The sequence below is a fragment of the Hemitrygon akajei genome, chromosome 6 (assembly GCF_048418815.1).
Source record: "Hemitrygon akajei chromosome 6, sHemAka1.3, whole genome shotgun sequence".
NCBI classification, from domain to species: domain Eukaryota; kingdom Metazoa; phylum Chordata; class Chondrichthyes; order Myliobatiformes; family Dasyatidae; genus Hemitrygon; species Hemitrygon akajei.
The window spans coordinates 94,429,479-94,447,645 of NC_133129.1; the positions used below are offsets into that span (position 1 = coordinate 94,429,479).

At 45.3% G+C, this 18,167-nt stretch overlaps 1 protein-coding gene across 1 annotated transcript; it reads left to right on the forward strand.

The window, feature by feature from the left end:
- Nucleotides 1–433: 433 nt before the first annotated feature.
- Nucleotides 434–18,167, forward strand: tm4sf5 (transmembrane 4 L six family member 5). The gene is made up of 5 exons (XM_073048901.1): nucleotides 434–710; nucleotides 4,950–5,030; nucleotides 10,005–10,150; nucleotides 13,849–14,041; nucleotides 17,258–18,167. The coding sequence occupies exons 1-5, from the start codon at nucleotides 540–542 to the stop codon at nucleotides 17,270–17,272; spliced, it is 606 nt and encodes a 201-aa protein (XP_072905002.1). The 5' UTR covers nucleotides 434–539; the 3' UTR covers nucleotides 17,273–18,167.

Genomic DNA, 18,167 nt, shown 5'->3' on the forward strand with positions numbered 1-18,167 from the left:
ATGCCGACAGGAAGGTGACAGTAACTCAAATAACCACGTGTTACAACAGTGGTGTGTGGAAGAGTATCTCCGAATGTACAACATGTTGAACCTTGAAGTGGATGGGCTACAGCAGCAGATGCCAATGAACACGCACGCAGTGGCCATTTCACTAGGTACGGGAGATACCTAATAAAGTAGTCGCTGATGGATTTTGTAATTTATAGTTTTCTAATGCATTGCGCTGTACAGCTGTCACAAAACGAGAAATTTCATGACATATTAAATCTGATTTTGATTCCTGATTCCGATTCTGATTCTGATCAGGATCAGAATACTTGGCGGTGGAACAGGGATGAAAGTCTGAAGTGCTTTGTGCTGCCCTTCTGCTCTATGCTCTCTGCTCAGTGGGTCCTGTTTGCACAATGAGGTAGTTTCACTTCCTTATCAGAGAGTAAACGGTGACTGCAGTTCAGAACAAAGAGACATAGCAGTCGTGAAAGGCTGCTGGAGATTTTCTCAGGAACCAACGTTGGACATTGGGTGGATTGGCCTGCACAATGTGCACTGGGCAGTGTTCACGATGCATCGGCCTGATGCTGCTTCCGCTGGCTTTTATCTGCATTATAGCAAATATACTGCTAATGTTCCCCAACGCCGAGAGGGACTGGGTCGATCATATCACCTTGCAGGTCTGGCTGATGGGAGGAATTGTCGGAGGTGGACTTTTTGTAAGTGCTCTACCTTTGGTTCTTTTCAAATTCCCTTCCCTCCCACTCCGCTCCTGTTTGCTGCAGTCATAGAGAGAGAGGGGAAGTACAGAAACAGGCCCTTCGGCCCACTGAGTCTGCACTGGCCAACATCCACCCATTTTCACTCACACACCCCCCCCAAACCATTTCATTCTCCCAGATTCTACCCCTCACCCACACGCTAGGGCAAAACAACCCACTGACCCCATACGTGGTGGAGATGTGAGAGGAATGCTGAATATCCAGGGGAAATCCAGGGTCACAGAGAAAGAGTGCAAGCTACACACACACACACACACACACACACACACACACACACACACACACACACACACACACACACACACACACACACACACACACACACACACACACACACACACACACACACACACACACACACACACCCCTGAACCCAAGTCTCCGGAGATGGGAGTTTCTACCACTCTGCACTCGGTAACCACTCTATTAGGTACACCTACATACCTGCTCACTAATGAAAATATAGTACCTGATCAGACAATCATGTGGCAGCAACTCAATGCATAAAAGCATGCAGACGTGGTCAAGAGGTTCAGTAGTTGTTCAGACTAAACATCAGAATGGGGAAGAAATGTGATCTAAGTGACTTTGACCGTAGAATGATTGTTGGTGCCAGACGGAGTGGTTTGAGTATTTCAGGAATTGCCGATCTGGGCTCTTCATGTGCAACTGTCTCAAAAGTTTACTGGGAATGGTGTGAAAAGTTAAAGAAAAAAATCCAGTGAGTGCCATTTCTGTGGAAACGCATTGTTATTGGGAGAGGTCAGAGGAGAATGGTTCAAGCTGACAGGAAGGCGACAGTAACTCAGGTAACCTCATGTTACAACAGTGGTGTGCAGAAGAGCATCTCTGAATCCATAACACATCGAACCTTGGAGAGGGTAGGCTACAGAAGACCACAAGCGTACACAGTGACTGCTCTATTAGGTACAAGAGGTGCTTATTAAAGCGGGCACTGACTATCTGTCTGGTCATCTGCTGCTGACTCTATGTAAGTGGTGGGATATCAGTAACAAGCTTGGTCTGATCCCTACCCTCATCTCCAATGGATTGTAAGGTACCGATCTTGAATAGTAACCTGTGACAGTGTGAGTTCAAACTCCCACAGATACAGGAAGAGTATTCCATCTGCGTAGTCTCCAACTTGATGGCATGAATATCGAATTCTCCTTGCAGCAAAAATAATTCACCCTGCCTCTCCCCACTCTGACCTTTTACCTCTTCTCACCTACCCATCACCTCTCCCCTGCCCTCTCCTCCTTCCCTTTCTCCATTCTCTTCTTCAGCTTTTTACCTTAGCCTCCCACCTAGCTTTGCCGATTACCTTCCAGCTGGCCTCCTTCCCTTTTATTCCGGCGTCTTCCCCCTTTCTTTCCTGAAGAAGTGTCTCAGCCCAAAACGTCGATGTTTATTCGTTTCCATAGATGCTGCCTGAGTTCAAACTCCCACAGAGGTGTAAGAGACTCCTGGATGGCTACATGGAGCTTAGAAGAATAGAGGGCTATGGGTAAAGCCTAGGTAGTTCTAGGGTAGGGGCATGTTCAGCACAGCTTTGTGAAGCGCCTGTATTGTGCTCTATGTTTCCTATATTTCTATGTTAAATTGTTCTGTGATTAGGATAAGGTGAAGTCTATTCCTATTGGGTGGTAGGGTGGAGATAAGTCTCTACCAAAGGAGGTGTAAAGTGCTCCTTCCCTCCGCTAGCCTTCAGGTCACCCTTGGGCAAGGTGTAGCACCTGCTTAGCCCCCCCAGTCTGGGTCATGTGAAGCCACGGGAGCAGGTGGTAGATGGTCATACGAGCAGTTAGGGCATATCACAATTCCTGGTTATGTGACCACTGACGCCAGGCAATCTCTGAAGAGTATTGATAATGGTTGGTGTCACCTGTCTTGTAAAGACACTGTCCAGAAGAAGGCAATGGAAAACCACTTCTGTAGAAAGCCTTGCCAAGAACAATCATGGTCAAAGAGCATGATCACCTACGTCATACAACATGGTATGTAACAAACAAACAAGAGGGTCGCTGGACCAGAAAGGCCTGTACTGCATTGTATCCCTAAATAGAATAAAAGAGAATAAGTAATAAAATTGAATCTTCACTGCTGACCGTTTAGTATTTTGGTGAGTTCACCTTTCACCTCAAAAGGGTGTAGACACAATCTTCTTAAACTCTCCTCATCAGACAGCCTGCCATCCCGTGGATCAAACAGATCATGCAGGTCAAAGTTCAAAGTGAATTTATTATCAAAGTACATATATGTCACCATCCACAACCCTGAGATTCACTTTCTTGTGGACATACTCAATAAATCCATAATCGAATAATAGCTATAATAGAATCAATGAATGACCGCACTAACCTGGGCATTCAACTAGTGTGAAAAAGATTAGAAACTGTGCAAATACTAAAAGAAAGAAATAATAATAATAAATGAGAGGGGAAGGATTTAAAGGAGATATTTTCACATCGAGGGTAGTGGTACTTGGATGTGCAGCCAGAGGAAGTGGTAGGAGGTGAGTACATTGAAGATATATAAATGATATTTGGATTGGTTCATTCAAGGAAATGGCCAAGAGCAGGGGTTCCCAACCTGGGTTCCACAGAGCCCTCGGTTAATGGTAAGGGTACATGGCATAAAAAAAGTTAGGAATCCCTGGCTTAGAGGGATATGAGGCAATGCAGACATGTGAGATGAGCAAGGATGGACATCTTTTTTTTTGTAATTCAAGTTTTTATTATTATTTATTCTTATTTTACAAAGCAGTGCAGCATATCATAGAACAGATGCAGTACAGCATATTTACACAGCCATCCCATGACAGGAAAACATATAAAACTAAGAAACAGAAAAAAACTTCTAATTTAAGTTTAAGTTAATATACAACCAAAATTGATCCCATGCTTGCACTTTTCCCTCACTATTAATTCTTCCCAACATGTGTTAATATGATGAAATCTTAACCATTTCCTCAGTTCATTCCCTCACAGTGGGACATCTGGGTTTTTCCCAGTTTTGCAATATAATTCTTGCAGCTGTGATGAGACCCACCTTTAAAATGGTAAATTTGTCATTGTTTACATTAGGTATTATTGTCCTATCACCCAGGAAACAAAGCCGTGGGCACAAGGGCAGTGTAGGACTCGACCAATTCCCCAACAAATCAAGAACTTTACACCAAAATGGACAAACCATGGAACACTCCCAAATCATGTGAAAATATGTGCTTTGGGTTTTTATGTGTTATGGTTAGGTCTTATGGAATCATACAAAAGTACAACACAGAAACAGGCCCTTTGGCCCATCTAGTCCATGCAAACCATTTAAATTGCCTACTTCTATCGACCTGCACCGAAACCATCCATGTACCTATCCAAACTTCTCTTAAACATTGAAACTGAGCTCTAGTCTTCTCTAGCTTACATTAAGTTGCAAATATCTTTGGATGTTTCCAGTTAATTCTGTTTGGGACTTTGCAGGTGTCTAATTAATAACCCTTGGACTTTTGCCTCTTATTGGAATAGCTACTTGTTAGTTTGCAATTATTCTGAGGTTTTATTGGCTGGAGTGTATTTAAAGGGCCTGTACTTACCTCTTGTTGTCTTGGTCATCCTAATCTTTGCCTAGTGAAGTTCTGGCTGAGTTACCCTAGGCCTTGTAAGTTCAAATTTTTGTTGGGTTTTTTTTGTTTTTGTTTTATTTTATTTTGTTCCCTTCTGAGTCTCAGTGTGATCCTGATCTTGGGTCCAAAGAAGGAATGAGATGAAGAGTGGGCAGGCAGAGACTTTTTCTCAGGGCGGAAATGTCTAATACCAGGGGGCATTATTTTAAAGTGACTGGAAGAAAGTATAAGGGGAATGTCAGAGGTAAGTTCTTTGCACAAAGATTATTGAGGGTGTGGAATGCCATGCCAGGGTGATGGTTGAGGCAGGGGTCCCAACCTGGGGTCTACAAACCACTTATTTAATGGTATTGGTTCATAGCATAAAAAAGGTCGGGAACCTCTGCACTTGGGTAATTTAAAAATTTTATGTTGGGGAAATGGAGGTTGATTTCAGAGGGAAGGGTTATATTGATCTTAAAGTAGGTTAAAAGTTTGGCACACCATTGTAGGCTGTAAGTTGTAATGTTCTATGTTCTTTCTTGGTTCATCACTGGTGATGTTTCTGTCCACAGATCTTGTGCCCTAGCTGTGCTGCCATTCGTGCTGGTGGGAAAGGTTGCTGCGGAGCCGGTTGCTGCGGCAACAGATGTCGGGTAAGATTCCTGACCCATGGATCCTTGATGTCTATTCAGCCAATGCTTTTGGACCTAGCATTTAACTGAAGAATTCCAAAGTGTTGAAGGGTGGTTGAGTTGCTGGGGGGGGGGGGGGCAGCTGGGGATGTGTGTTGGGGGGAGAGTGAGGCTGATGATGGATGGGAGGTGGCAGGTTGAGGTGGATTGGCAGTGGGTGATGTGAGCGTAAGGGTCGAGACATCTATTTCAAGAATTGGAAAGTCACGTTGGAGCTTTATAAAACTCAGGTTAGGCTGCATCTGGAGTATTGCGTGTAGTCCTGGTTACCCCATTACAGGAATGATGTGGGGGCTTCGGCAAGGATGCCAAAGAGGTTCACCAGGATGCTGCCTGGATCAGAGGGGATGAGTTATGAGGAGAGATCGGAGAAATTTGGGTAATTTCCTCTGGAGCGTCAGAGGCTGAGGGGAGGCCTGATGGAAGTTTATGAAGCTATGAGCTGTACATATAGAGCAGACAGCAAGGGGTGGCATGGTAGCATCGTGGTTAGCACAACGCTTTACAGTACAGGTGACATGGGGTCAGTTCCCACCGCTGCCTGTCAGGAGTTTCTATGTTCTTGCTGTAAACTGCTTGAGTTTCCTTCAGGTTCTCTGGTGTTCTCCCACAGTCCAAAGGCATAGTGGTTGATAGGTTAATTGGTCATGGTGAATTGTCCCATGGTTAGGCTTGGGTTAAACTGGTGGATTGCTGGGTGGCATGGCTCGAGGAGCCAGAAGGGGCTATTCATTTCCGTAACTCAATAAACTGGGTAGCGGGGTAAAGACACCTCCTCCCTCCGCTAGCCTGCAGGTTACCTTTGGGCAAAGTGTAGCACCTGCTTAGCCACCCCCTGCACCAAACCGATCAGAGTCACATGAATGCACGGGAGCAGGTGGTGGATGGTTGTACGAGCAGCCAGTACACATCACAAGTCCTAGTTATGTGACCACTGACACCAGGCAAACAATCTCTGAAGAGTATTGATAGAGGCTGGGATCACCCGTCTTGTAAAGACACTGCCCAGAGGAAGGCAACGTAGAAAAATTTGCCAAGAACAATCAAGGTCATGGAAAGACCGCGATCGCCCACATCATGTGACATAGCACATAACAAATGAATCTCAATAAATGAATTAGTAAATAAATAAATCATCTTTCCCCAGGGTCAAAATATAATACTAGTGAGCATGTATTTAAAGTGGTGGTGGTAGGGGGAATTTCAAAGGGGAATGTATGGGACCAAGTTTTCGTATCCAGACAGTGGTGGAGCTTGGAATGTTCTGCCGGGGGTGGTGGTAGCAAGCATGATAGAGATGTTTGGAAGGCTGTTAGACAGGAACATGACTGTATAGTGAATGGAGGGACATGGACCATGTGCAGCAGAATGCATTAGCTTAATTAGTTCCATGGTTCCATTTAATATTGGAGAATGTAGACAATATACAACCTAAAGTTCTTACTCCCTGCAGACATCCTCGAAACAGAAGAAAAACCCCAAAGAATGAATGACAAAAATTGTTAGATCCCCAAAGTCCCCTCCCCTCCTTGCACAATCAGCAGCAAAGCATCAACCCCCCCTCCCCTTTCCCAGGGAGCATCAGCCCGTCACCGCTCACTGTACAAGCAATAGCAAGGCCTCCAAAGAGATGATCTAGAGTCCATCAAAGCCTACAGTCCAAACCCAGCACTTCGACATCCCACAGATCTCTCACTAACAGTGCAGAGAGGTAACACCCCCCCTTCCACGATGAGAGGGGAGAGTAAAAGCTCACTGTTTCGATGTTACAATCTACAGCGTCGCTTTTACTTTGAGTTTCTTCGACTCCAGAATCGGCAGTAAACTATCTCCCCACGCTGAGTGTGTAGGCCCCAGCATGGGTGAGTGGCATGCTAGGAAACTGCAGTGTGCATGTGAGGAAGACCAGGATTCAATATTGAAAAGGTGCTGGTCTTGACAATGTTCAAGGCTTCCTTCGTCATGCCAAGAGCTTCCTCTCGGTTTTTACTGCTGTCAGTCATGCAGGTCCCGAGTGGATACTCAGATGTAGAAGGATTCTTCATTGTTGTTTCTGTAACAATTTTTTTTTGACCAGTCAGGGATGTTAGTCCTGAACTGAATCTCCGAACCTGGAGGGCCAGTGGACCGCTCTTGGTCTGGCCTCTACCCTTTGACCTGTTCAGCATGGGTGACCCCCAAAGCATAAAGTTCTGACACCAGCCAACCTAGCTCTCTGGGTCATTGAGGCACACAATCCTCTAAACAAGGACAAGTTTGTGGTCCTTTTGGAGGCACGTCATAGGTAAAAGGACCTGTGAAAAGGTGAGGCGTCTCATTAGGGAAAAGATGATGAATGTTTGGAGTGACACAAAGAAAAGCTGGAGGAACTCAGCAGGTCAAGCAGCATCCATGGAGAGGATGGCATAATGGGCAGTTGGTAAGCGAGTTCCTTCCTCCCACCCACGCACATGCACAGTCCTCCGGACTTCAGCAGACTTGGACTCAAGCCTGTAGACGTTTGGCTTCAGATTAGCCGAAGGAATGAGCCTGGAGTGATTGTGAACAGTTAAGTGCCAACCTTCCCAATGTATCCAGGAGCAGACCAGCCTTCCACCTACTCACACTGCTGCCTGTTTTGGACTATGTTAATGCTATCGATCGTGCTATGGATAATTTACCAATGTTTGACCTTTACTTGCTCAATCGTTTACTGTTGTTGAGTCATCATTCGGAGATATCGCTCCTTGTTCCCAGCCCATCTCTGATATTGCTCTCATTTACATCTGGCAGTCATCATGGCATTTTCCCTTCAGATCTGTCAGATTCCACAGCCCTGCCTGTTGTCACTCACTAAACGGAGCCATTGGGAAACAGGAAAGTAATTTTGCTCAGCAAACCTCCAGGAGAGAGAAAATCATAAAGACAAGAGATTCTGCAGATGCTAGAAATCCAGAGAAACTCAGCAGTTCAGGCAGAGTCTGTGGAAAAGAATAAAGAGTCAACGATTCAGAAGTATTGATGAAGGGTCTCAAAGTTCTAAGTAAATTTATCATCAAAGTACATATATGTCCCCGTATACAACCCTGAGATTCACTTTCTTGTGGGCATACTCAATAAATCTATAAGATAATAACCTTAACAGAATCAATGAAGTCTGCTCAACTAGGGCGTTCAACCAGAATGCTGAAGACAACAAACTGTGAAAGTAGAAAAACAAGGTAATAAATATTGAGAACATGAGATGGAGAGTCCTTGAAACTGATGCCTTGATTGTGGGAACACTTCACTCATGGGGTGAATGGAGCTGTATGTAGTTATCCCTTTTGCTTCATGAGCCTCATGGCTGTGAGGTGGTAACTGTTCCTGAACCTGGTGATGCGGCTCCTGATGCTCCTGTACCTTCTTCCTGAGTGTAGAAGCAAGAAGAGAGAATGTCCTGGGTGGTGGGGGGGTCCCTGATGATGGGTGCTGCTTTCCAGCAAATTTGTTTCAGGGCCGATAGTGGGGAGACTTTACCTGTGATGTGCTGGGCCGCACCCATAACTTTTTCCAGTATTTTCTGTTCAAGAGCATTAGTGTTTCCATACCAGACTATGATGCAGCCCTCACTCTTCCTTTGCACCCCCCCCAACTCTCCCTTTGCCCCCTCGCTCTCCCTTCACACCTTCGCTCCCTCTTCATGCCCTCGCTATCTCTTCACTCCCCGTTCTCCCTTTGCCCCACCCCCATTCTCCCCTCACCCCCAACCCTCTTCTCCCCTCGCCCGACACCTGTTCTCCACTCACCCCACCCCTGTTCTCCCCTCGTCCTCAACGTTCTCCCCTCGTCCCAACCCCCCGTCTCCCCTTGCCCCAACCCTCTTCTCCCTCGCACCACCCGGTTCTCCCCTCACCCCAACCCTCTTCTCCCTTTGCCCCACCCCTGTTCTTCCTTTGCCTCACACCCCCGTTCTCCCTTTTGCCCACCCCCTTTCTTCCTTCACCTCACACCCCCAATCCCCTTTCATCCCACCCCCCATTCTCCCCTCACCCCAATGTTCTCACTTCACCCCACCCATCGTTTTCCCTTTGCTTCACACTCCCATTCTCCCTTCACCCCACACCCCACCCACACCCCCTTTCACCCACCCCTGACCAGCTCACCCTTTGCCCCACCCCCCACCCCCCCCCCAGCTATCTGCAAATTGTACTACAGAAGTGGTTTGCCATTGCCTTCTTCTGGACAGTGTCTTTACAAGACGAGTGACCCCAGCCATTATCAATACTCTTCAGAGATTGTCTGCCCGGTGTCAGTGGTCGCAAAACCAGGACTTGTGATCTGCACCAGCTGCTCATATGACCATCCACCACCTGCTCCCATGGATTCATGTCACCCTGAATGGTGGGGTGGGGGGGCTATGCAGGTGCTACACCTTGCCCAAGGGTGACCTGCAGGTTAGTGGAGGAATGAACACCTCACACCTCCTTTGGTAGACTCATATCTCCACACCGCAGGTCAAATTGTGTACAGGTGTATATCTTCTGAATCCTGGTTCTCATTTAGTTCATCCATGAATAAGTTATCGACAATATCATACCACCAGAATGATCCCTAACGTGCTGTTCTTCAGAGTCTAGAGATTTTGCAGATGCTGGAAAGTTTGAGCAATAAACACAAAATTCTCGAGGAACACAACGGGCCAGGCAGCGTCTATGGAGGGAATTATATAGTTAGTATTTTAGCCGAAAGTTCTTTGACCAAAATGGTATCCTGATGAAGGGTCTTGACCCAAAATGTCGACTGTTTATTCTGCTCCATAGGTGCTGTCTGACCTGCTGAGTTCCTCCAGTGTTTTGTGTTATCTTACTCTTTTTGCCTTCTTGCTGAACTAGGACACAGAACAGAGAACTGTAGAGCATCGTATGTGTGACGACCCCGGGCCAGTGGCACTGAGAATGCTTTTGTTCCTTACAGATGCTGCGATCTGTGTTCTCTTCCGCCTTCGGGGTGCTGGGCTCCCTCTACTGCCTGGTTGTGTCTGCAACAGCACTGGGGAATGGCCCATTGTGTCTTGTCGAGTCCGGGATATGGGAATACCCCTTCCACGACCTTCTGAATGGGTACGTACATCTCCACTTACCTTAACGGCGAGCAAGGAGGTGATGAGCACAAAGCCTCTATGCTGGTTCTCGGACCTATCCTGTCCATCCCAATCCTCCCATTTCCCCCTGTAACATTTCAACAAAAATCGAACATCTGTTGGGCTGTGGCAGACCTAATCTCCAATACCACTGGGGACTTCTATTGCTCTTCGTCCTTGGAAACTCAGACCAAGGCATCCATCCATCGATCTAGCGTCTTCCCTCTATCCAAGTAGTTAAACTCTGATAACTTGTCATGCCTGCTGCCAGACCAGCGGATCAGATCCAAAGTACGTTTATTACCAAAGTACGTGTGCAACCCTGAGATGCGTCTTCCCCACGGACAGTCACGAAACAACCAAACCCGTCAATCATTAATCATCATCAGCCCTCAACACGCAAAAAAATTGTGCAAATGACAACCAAAAAGTAAGCCAAAAAATTTACAACACAAAAGGGAGAGAGATCACTTTGCAAGAAAATAAATAAGTACTATACCAGGACCAATGTATGAAATAAGGTGAGCTGTGCACACAATCTTAAAAAATAATACAGAGAATATGAATTTTTGAGTCCTTGAAACCGAGTGTGGAACCAGCTCCGAGTTGAGGTGAGTGAAGTTATCCACGCTGGTTCAGGAGCCTGATGGTTGTAGGAGCGTAAGTGTTCCTCAGTCTCCTGTGCCTCCCTGGAGGCTCAGTGAGAAGAGAGCATGGCCTGTTTGGCAGGGGTCCTTGATGATGGATGCTGCTTTCTTGTAGCGGTGTTCCTTGTCAACGTGCTCAATAGTTGGGAAGGCTTTGCCTGTGATGGACTGGGCGCATCCACCACTTTCGGCAGACTTTTCCATTCTTGGGCACTGGTGTTTCCATACCAGGCTGTGATGCAACGAGTCAGGATAGTCTGCACTGTACATCTGTAGAGGTTTGTCAACATTTTGGATGATGTGCCAAATCTGTGCTAACTTCTAAAAAACGTAGAGGCGCGGCCGTGGCTTCTTCGCGATGGTACTGAAAAGCTAGTTTCAGGACAGATCCTCTGATATGAGAACGCTAAGGAATTTAAAGTTACTGACCCTTTCCACCTCTGATCAACATAATGAGATCTGGTTCATGAACCCCTGGCAACGCCCTCATTGACTCTTTGGTTTTGCTGAAGTAAATCTGGTGAATTTTAAGGATGTTTAGGAGTCAGAACCAGGTGAGTTGTAAGGAGTGGCGGAATCAGGACCATCTGCTGATGCCTGATCATTGCCAAGCAGCACGACACGTCAGTCCATGGCCGCCTCTACCGCTGCAACGAGGCCACCCTCAGGTTAGAGGAGCAACACCTTGTATTCCGTCTGGGTAGCCTCCAACCTGATGGCATGAACATTGATTGCCCGCCTCCCCACTTCACCATTCCCCATCCCTGTCTCCGTCTCTCATCTTATCTCCTTGCCTGCCCATCATCTCCCACTGTTGCTCCTCCTCCTTTCCTTTCCTCCCATGGTCTTCTGTCATCTCCTGTCAGATTCCTCCTTCTTCAGCCCTTTATCCCTTTCACCAATCAATGTCCCAGCTCTTGATTTCACCCCCTCCTCCTCTCCTGGTTTCACCTATCACCTACCACCTTGTACTTCTTCCTCTTGTGATGCCCTGGCTAAGATTTTTACTGCTATGCACTGCCTATTTCATTTTAGCAGGTCCGTAAGAGCAATCTGTTCTGCTTTCCTCATGTTTGGGTTTGAGCTAAAGATAAGGGGTTGTGATGTTCATGCTTAGGAATGTAGTGTCGTCCAGTCAGGATGGTGGAATTGGGAGAATCCTGGGCGGAGAGGTTTTTGTGACAGACACTGGTGTGGTTCGAGATCTTTTTGGTGGGAGCTGGGGGGTGACAGGAGGGAAGATGACTGAGGATGCTGTCCCTGTTTCTCAAGGTGCTTTGTGCAAATGAATGACTTCAAGGAGAAAGAACCAATACTCCCATGGGGGTGCCTGTATGTTTGGGATGGATTTCGAGCGACATTTGGAAGATGGTGTGGACTTTCAGGCAGATCGTGGGTGCAGAGCATGAGTTAAAGACAACTTTGAGATGAGCTCCAGCTTGTGTGCACATTTGGACTGGGGTTAACTGTAATAGGCCCTTTTAATTTTTTCCTTTTCTTTTCCTACTAGCTGTTGAAATTTGTAAATATACTTCCTTTATAATTGTATGCAGTGTACGGTATGTTCTTTCTTGATGACGGGCGATTGCATGGGGCAGTAATTACACAGTATTCACGCAGATCGGGGTTCGGGTGGGAGAGACATCCCCAACTTCCCGGGTTTGGAAGGACCCAAGACATACCAACCCTAGACGTACGGAGCCTGGGGAAGGTGGCTTTCTTGACACCGCTGAGTCCGGTGGCTGTTAGTGAGGGGTTAACGAACCACATCTTTAGAGATGCCCAATAAAAAGGTGTTTCACTCTCCTGCCCCTGCCTTCTTACTCTGACCTGCACTTTCTTTGCAGTCCCTGATGAAGGGTCTCAGTCTAAAACACCAACTCTTTACTCTTTTCCACGGATGCTGCCTGGCCAGCTGAGTTCCTCCAGGTGTGTGTGTGTGTGTGTGTGTGTGTGTGTGTGTGTGTGTGTGTGTGTGTGTGTGTGTGTGTGTGTGTGTGTGTGTGTGTGTGTGTGTGTGTGTGTGTGTGTGTGTGTGTGTGTGTGTGTGTGTGTGTGTGTGTGTGTGTGTGTGTGTGTGTGAGTGTGTGTATTTACATGCCTAAGTGCCCAAGTTCCTCTCCTGAACAAGAGAGCACAGCACAGGTTTTCTAACATCTACAGATTACGTTTCTGATCACCGTTTACCACTTCTCTACATCGCAGATGGGGTGGCACACATGGAGTTGGTGAGTCAAGCATGGATGGTGGCCTGTACCCTGGGACTGGTGTTGCAGGGAGAGAGGGGGTGAGGAAAGGAAGGTGGAAAAGGGGTACAAATTTCTCTCAATGCTTTGGCAAAAAAGTGAAAAGCATAGGGAGAAGAGATTCTGCAGATGCTGGAAATCCAGACTGACACACACAAAATGAGACTGCGTGTGGCTTCCTCTATGTCAGTGAGACCAGACATAGACTGGGTGACCACTTCGTCGAGCATGTTTGCTTCGTCAGCGACTGGGAGGATTTCCCGGTGGACAGCCATTTTAATTCCGCTCCTCATTCCCATTCAGAAATGTCAGTCCTCTATTGCCGCAATGAGGCCACCCTCAGGCTGGAGAAGCAACACCTCACATTCTGTTTGAGTGTCCTCCAACCTGACAGGACGAACATCAATTTCTCTAACTTCTAGGAATTTCTTCTCTCTCCCCCCATCTCACCCTTTCCTTTCCCCATTCTGGCTCCCCTCTTACCTCTTCTCCTTACCTCTGGTACTCATCCTCTTTCCCTTTTTGCCATGCACCACTGTTCTCTCCTATCAGATTCCTCCTTCCTCTTCCATCTTTCACCTCTCAGCTTCTCACTTCATTCCTCTCTCCCCCACCCACCCACCTTCCCTCCTCACCTTCTTATTCTGGCTTCTACTCACTTCCTTTCCTGCCCCAATGAAAGGATTCAGCTCGTAATGTCAACTCTCTATTGGTGCTGCTTGACCCACTGAATTACTCTAGCATCTTGTGTGTGTTAATGTGGAAAGCAATTATTTTCCCAACAGGACTAACTACCTGATGAATCAAACTCTGTGGAAAATGTGTAGTAAGCCCGAAAATATCGTGATGTGGAACGTGGTCCTCTTCTCCATTTTACTTGCGGCCAGTGTGATCGAGCTGGTATTATGCGGCTTTCAGACCGTTAACGCAGTCATTGGAGTGTTCTGTGGAGACTGCAGGAAGAAAAACAGGAAAGGGGTAAGTTGAAATTATCATCACGTGCACGCTTTCACAGTGAATGGTAGGCCACTGAGTGGGTTAGAACAGAGGAGAGGGATCTGGGAATACAAATCCATAATTCCATCACAGTTAGATAGGTTCATAAAGAGAGGTCTGGGTAGATCGGTCTTCATAAATCAAAGTACTGAGTACAAGAGTTGGGATGTTATGTTGAAGTTGTATAAGATGTTGGTGAGGCCAAACTTGGAATATTGTGTGCAGTTTTGATCACCTACCTACAGGAAAGATATCAATAAGATTAAAGGAGTACGGAGAAAATTTACCAAGGATGTTGCTGGGACTTGAGGACCTGATTTACAAGGAAAGGTTAAAAAGGTTAGGACTTTATTCCTTGGAGTGTAGGAAAATGTGGGGAGTTTTGATAGAGATATACCAAAGTATGGAGGGTATAGATAGGGTAAGTGCAAATAGGCTTTTTCTACTGAGGCTGTTTGGGATTGGAACAAGAGGTCATAGGTTAAAGGTAAAAGGTGAAATTCTTAAGGCAAACCTGAGGGGGAACTCTTCCACTCAGAAGGGGATGTGAGTGTGGAAGGTGGATGTGGATTTGATTTCAACACTTAAGAAATGTTTGGATAAGTACGTGATTAGGAGGGGTATGGGACTAATAGTTTGGCACAGACTCGATGGGCCAAGAAGTCTGTTGTTTGTGCTGTAGTGCTGTAAGTACACCAAGATACAGGTACAGTGGAAATCTTATTTGCAGCAGCATCACAGGAATGGTAATACAGACGATACACAGAGCATAAGTCTTACAGGATAGGAAAGAGAGAGACAAAGAAAGGGTTCAAAAACAAGACCTTATTGGAAAAAGAAGGACTCAATAGGGGACAAGTCCACGGTGGTGGAAAAGGTGATCTGTTATGCTCCATTCTGAGGTAGGGTTAAGGTTGTTCAAAGTTCAAAATAAATTTATTGTCAAAGGACATTATGCCACCATTAACAACCCTAGGATTCATTTTCTTGAATGCATACCGGATAATTCCATAATAGAATAATAACTACTGACATCTTCCTGTCAGTTTGAACCAGTCTGGTCATTCTCTACTGATCTCTCTCATTAAAAGGCGTTTTCACCTGCAGAACTGTCACTCACTGGATGTTTTTTTTTGTATCTCGCACCATTCTCTGTAAACTTTAGACTGTTGTGTGTGGAAATCCCAGGAGATCAGCAGTTTCTGAGATACTCAAACCACCCTATCAGACACCAACAATTGCTCCATGAACAAAGCCAATTAGATCACATTTCTTCCCAATTCTGATGTTTGGTCTGAACAACAACTGAACCTCTTGACCATGTCTGCATGCTTTCATACATTGAGTTGCTGCCACATGATTGGCTGATTAGATACTTGTGTTAACGAGCAGGTGTATAGATTTCCCTAACAAAGTGGCCACTGTGTGTAGATTCAGGTCTAGCACAAGCTACTGCGAACAAGTTTGAGTTTATTCTCACAGGCACACTAGAAATGCCATGAAAATCAGCTTTTCACAGCAACAGCAGAGTAAGTTACATGAATTGACATGACAAAATTAAAAAAATTAAGATTAACGACATCAGTGCAAGTTGAGGGATATCTAGCCTGGGGTGGAATTAGGGTTTTGCAGGTGGACTCAGGGAGCTGATGGGTGGGGGAGATGCTGTTCTTGAACCTTCAGGTGTGGGTCTTCAGACTCCTGTTGCTCCTCCCTGAAGGCAGCACTGGGAAGAGGGCATGGCCCGGATGGTGAGGGTCCCTGATGTTGGACATCTCCTTCCTGGGACATCACCACTTGTAGAGATCTTTGATGGTGGGAGAGCTTTACTCAGGGTGGAACTGTCTGTGTCCCATCGTTCCAAAGACCTGTGGGGCCGCTGGGTTAATTGGTTATTGTAAATCACCTCACAGAGGTGGGTGAGGGGTAGAATCTTGAGAGAGTTGAATGTTTTTTTTACAGTGAACCAAAAAGATTTTGCTTCCCGAATACTTTGAGGTGTATCTTGTAGATTTTGGCCTGTTGATCATGAAAATCACCATGAAATTTCTCTATCACACACCATGTTTTTGAAATTGCCTATATTTGTTAGTTCAATTCATAATTCAAGTTAATTAAAATGCTGTGCACAATTTAAGCGGAGAAGTTTTCTATCTTGTCCAAACGTGCCTGGGAATGCTTAGGCAGAACAGATGCTGCATGATGGGACAGATTCTAGAAAGGCTATAAATTTCTATGAAGGATTTTGATATTTGAGACAGATGTTTCCCAGAATAGCTGATGCCAAGATTAAGGAAGGGATTTTTATTGCTCCATAAATCAAACAGGTAATCAATGACAGACAAAATCAAATGGAAGATATTCAATGATGTTGTGGAAAATTTTCTTAGCAACTACAGAGCACCAAACTATGTGCAGCTGGTTGACAACATGCTTCAAGCATACAAAACCATAAAGTGCAACATGTCACTAAAGATTCATTTTCTGCATTCCCATTTATGTTGGCACTGTCTGGAGTCATAGAGAAACAGTATCGGGGCAAATGGAATCCACCAATGCTGGCTGATTATTGTTCGACACTTAAGTGAGAAGCCTCAGACACTGAGTACAAATGAAAATCACAAAAAAAAAACATTTTCAGATTAGTTTCTGCTTGTTTCTCCAAATTCCTATGTGATACAAGTCGGCTGAACTTATATTTGACTTCAGTTTAAAGCAGTTTATCGTAAACAAGAACTAATTCTGAGGAAGCCAAACTTTTGAAAAAATTTGTTGTCCAGTGTTATTGGCACCTGTATTGATACAGTGATAAACTCTGCTTTACAAACAGCATGTCTGTACAAATTATTCCGAATATCGCTAGATTGGGTAGTGCAATGGAAAGTAAACAAGAAAATTCAGGATAAAGTGTTACAGTTGCAGAGAAAGTGCAGTGTAGGCAGTCAATAAGGTGCAAGGAGTAATGAGGTAGATTGTGAGATGAAGAATCTATCTCCATCATACAAGAAGTCTGTCCAAGACAGACAGTGGGGACAAAAGCTCTCCTCGAGCCTGGTGGTTCGTGCTTTTGAGCTTTTGCATCTTCGGCCCAATGAAAGGGGGAAAGAGTGGAGAATACAGCAAATCACCTTTATATGGAGTTATGCTGTGATTATACCTGCTGACTTGTTTCTCACCGTATGCTTTTTCTCTTTACAGGACAACGTTCAGTAATGTTCAGAACCAGAGAGGTGCCCATGTAGAATTTAGCACACTGTTGTTGATTCGAGCAACCTGATATGTCTTCATGGTCTCATCAGTGGGCTTACCCCTTCCCCTATTGTCCTACTTCTACATTTCAAGGGTATTGGTTTGTAATGACTCCAGAAGATGGTACCCTACTTCCATGGAAACGAGACTTCTGACAAAGAATCCATCTCCAAATTTACCACATCTAACCAGAGACTGAATCACTCAAACTACCTTAGAGTGGATGTCCCCTCCGCTGCTCCACCTTCTCCGCACTCCTCATTTCCATCATTTTTCTTGCTCATCCATTTACTTTTATCTTCCAGTGTCTCTAATGTCTCTCCTACCTTTCTCCTGCTCTCTCTACCTCTCTCCCTCTGTCTGTCTCTTTCTTTCTCCCTCTCCTTCTATCCTGTTATGTTTTGTAACTTTAAAACATTAAATTAATTCAAAAGAAGACCCAGGAGTCCAAAATGTTAGTCTAACCTTGAGTTTACTTTAAGCGAGGCATGCACATATCACATGGTAGAGTGATGTTGTCTGCAATTTGAGCATCTGTACATATAACCTGCAATCAATTATTTAAATGAATGAGAATGCTTAAACAAACAATATATATACAGAATTACTTAAATACTACATCAAATACACACATCGCTCTCTCCCTCTCCCCCCCCCTCCCCCCTCTCTCCCCTCTCTCCCACAGTCTCACTCTCTCTCGGCATCCATGTTGAGTACAAATGTTATGAAGATTATGTTCTAATAGCAGCAACAGCACAGTACGTTAAAACATAAGTTAACACAAACTTAAATGGGTGTAAATTATGCATAACTTATGTAACCAAAACAAGCAAAATAAAATGACAAGGGTGGAAGTGTC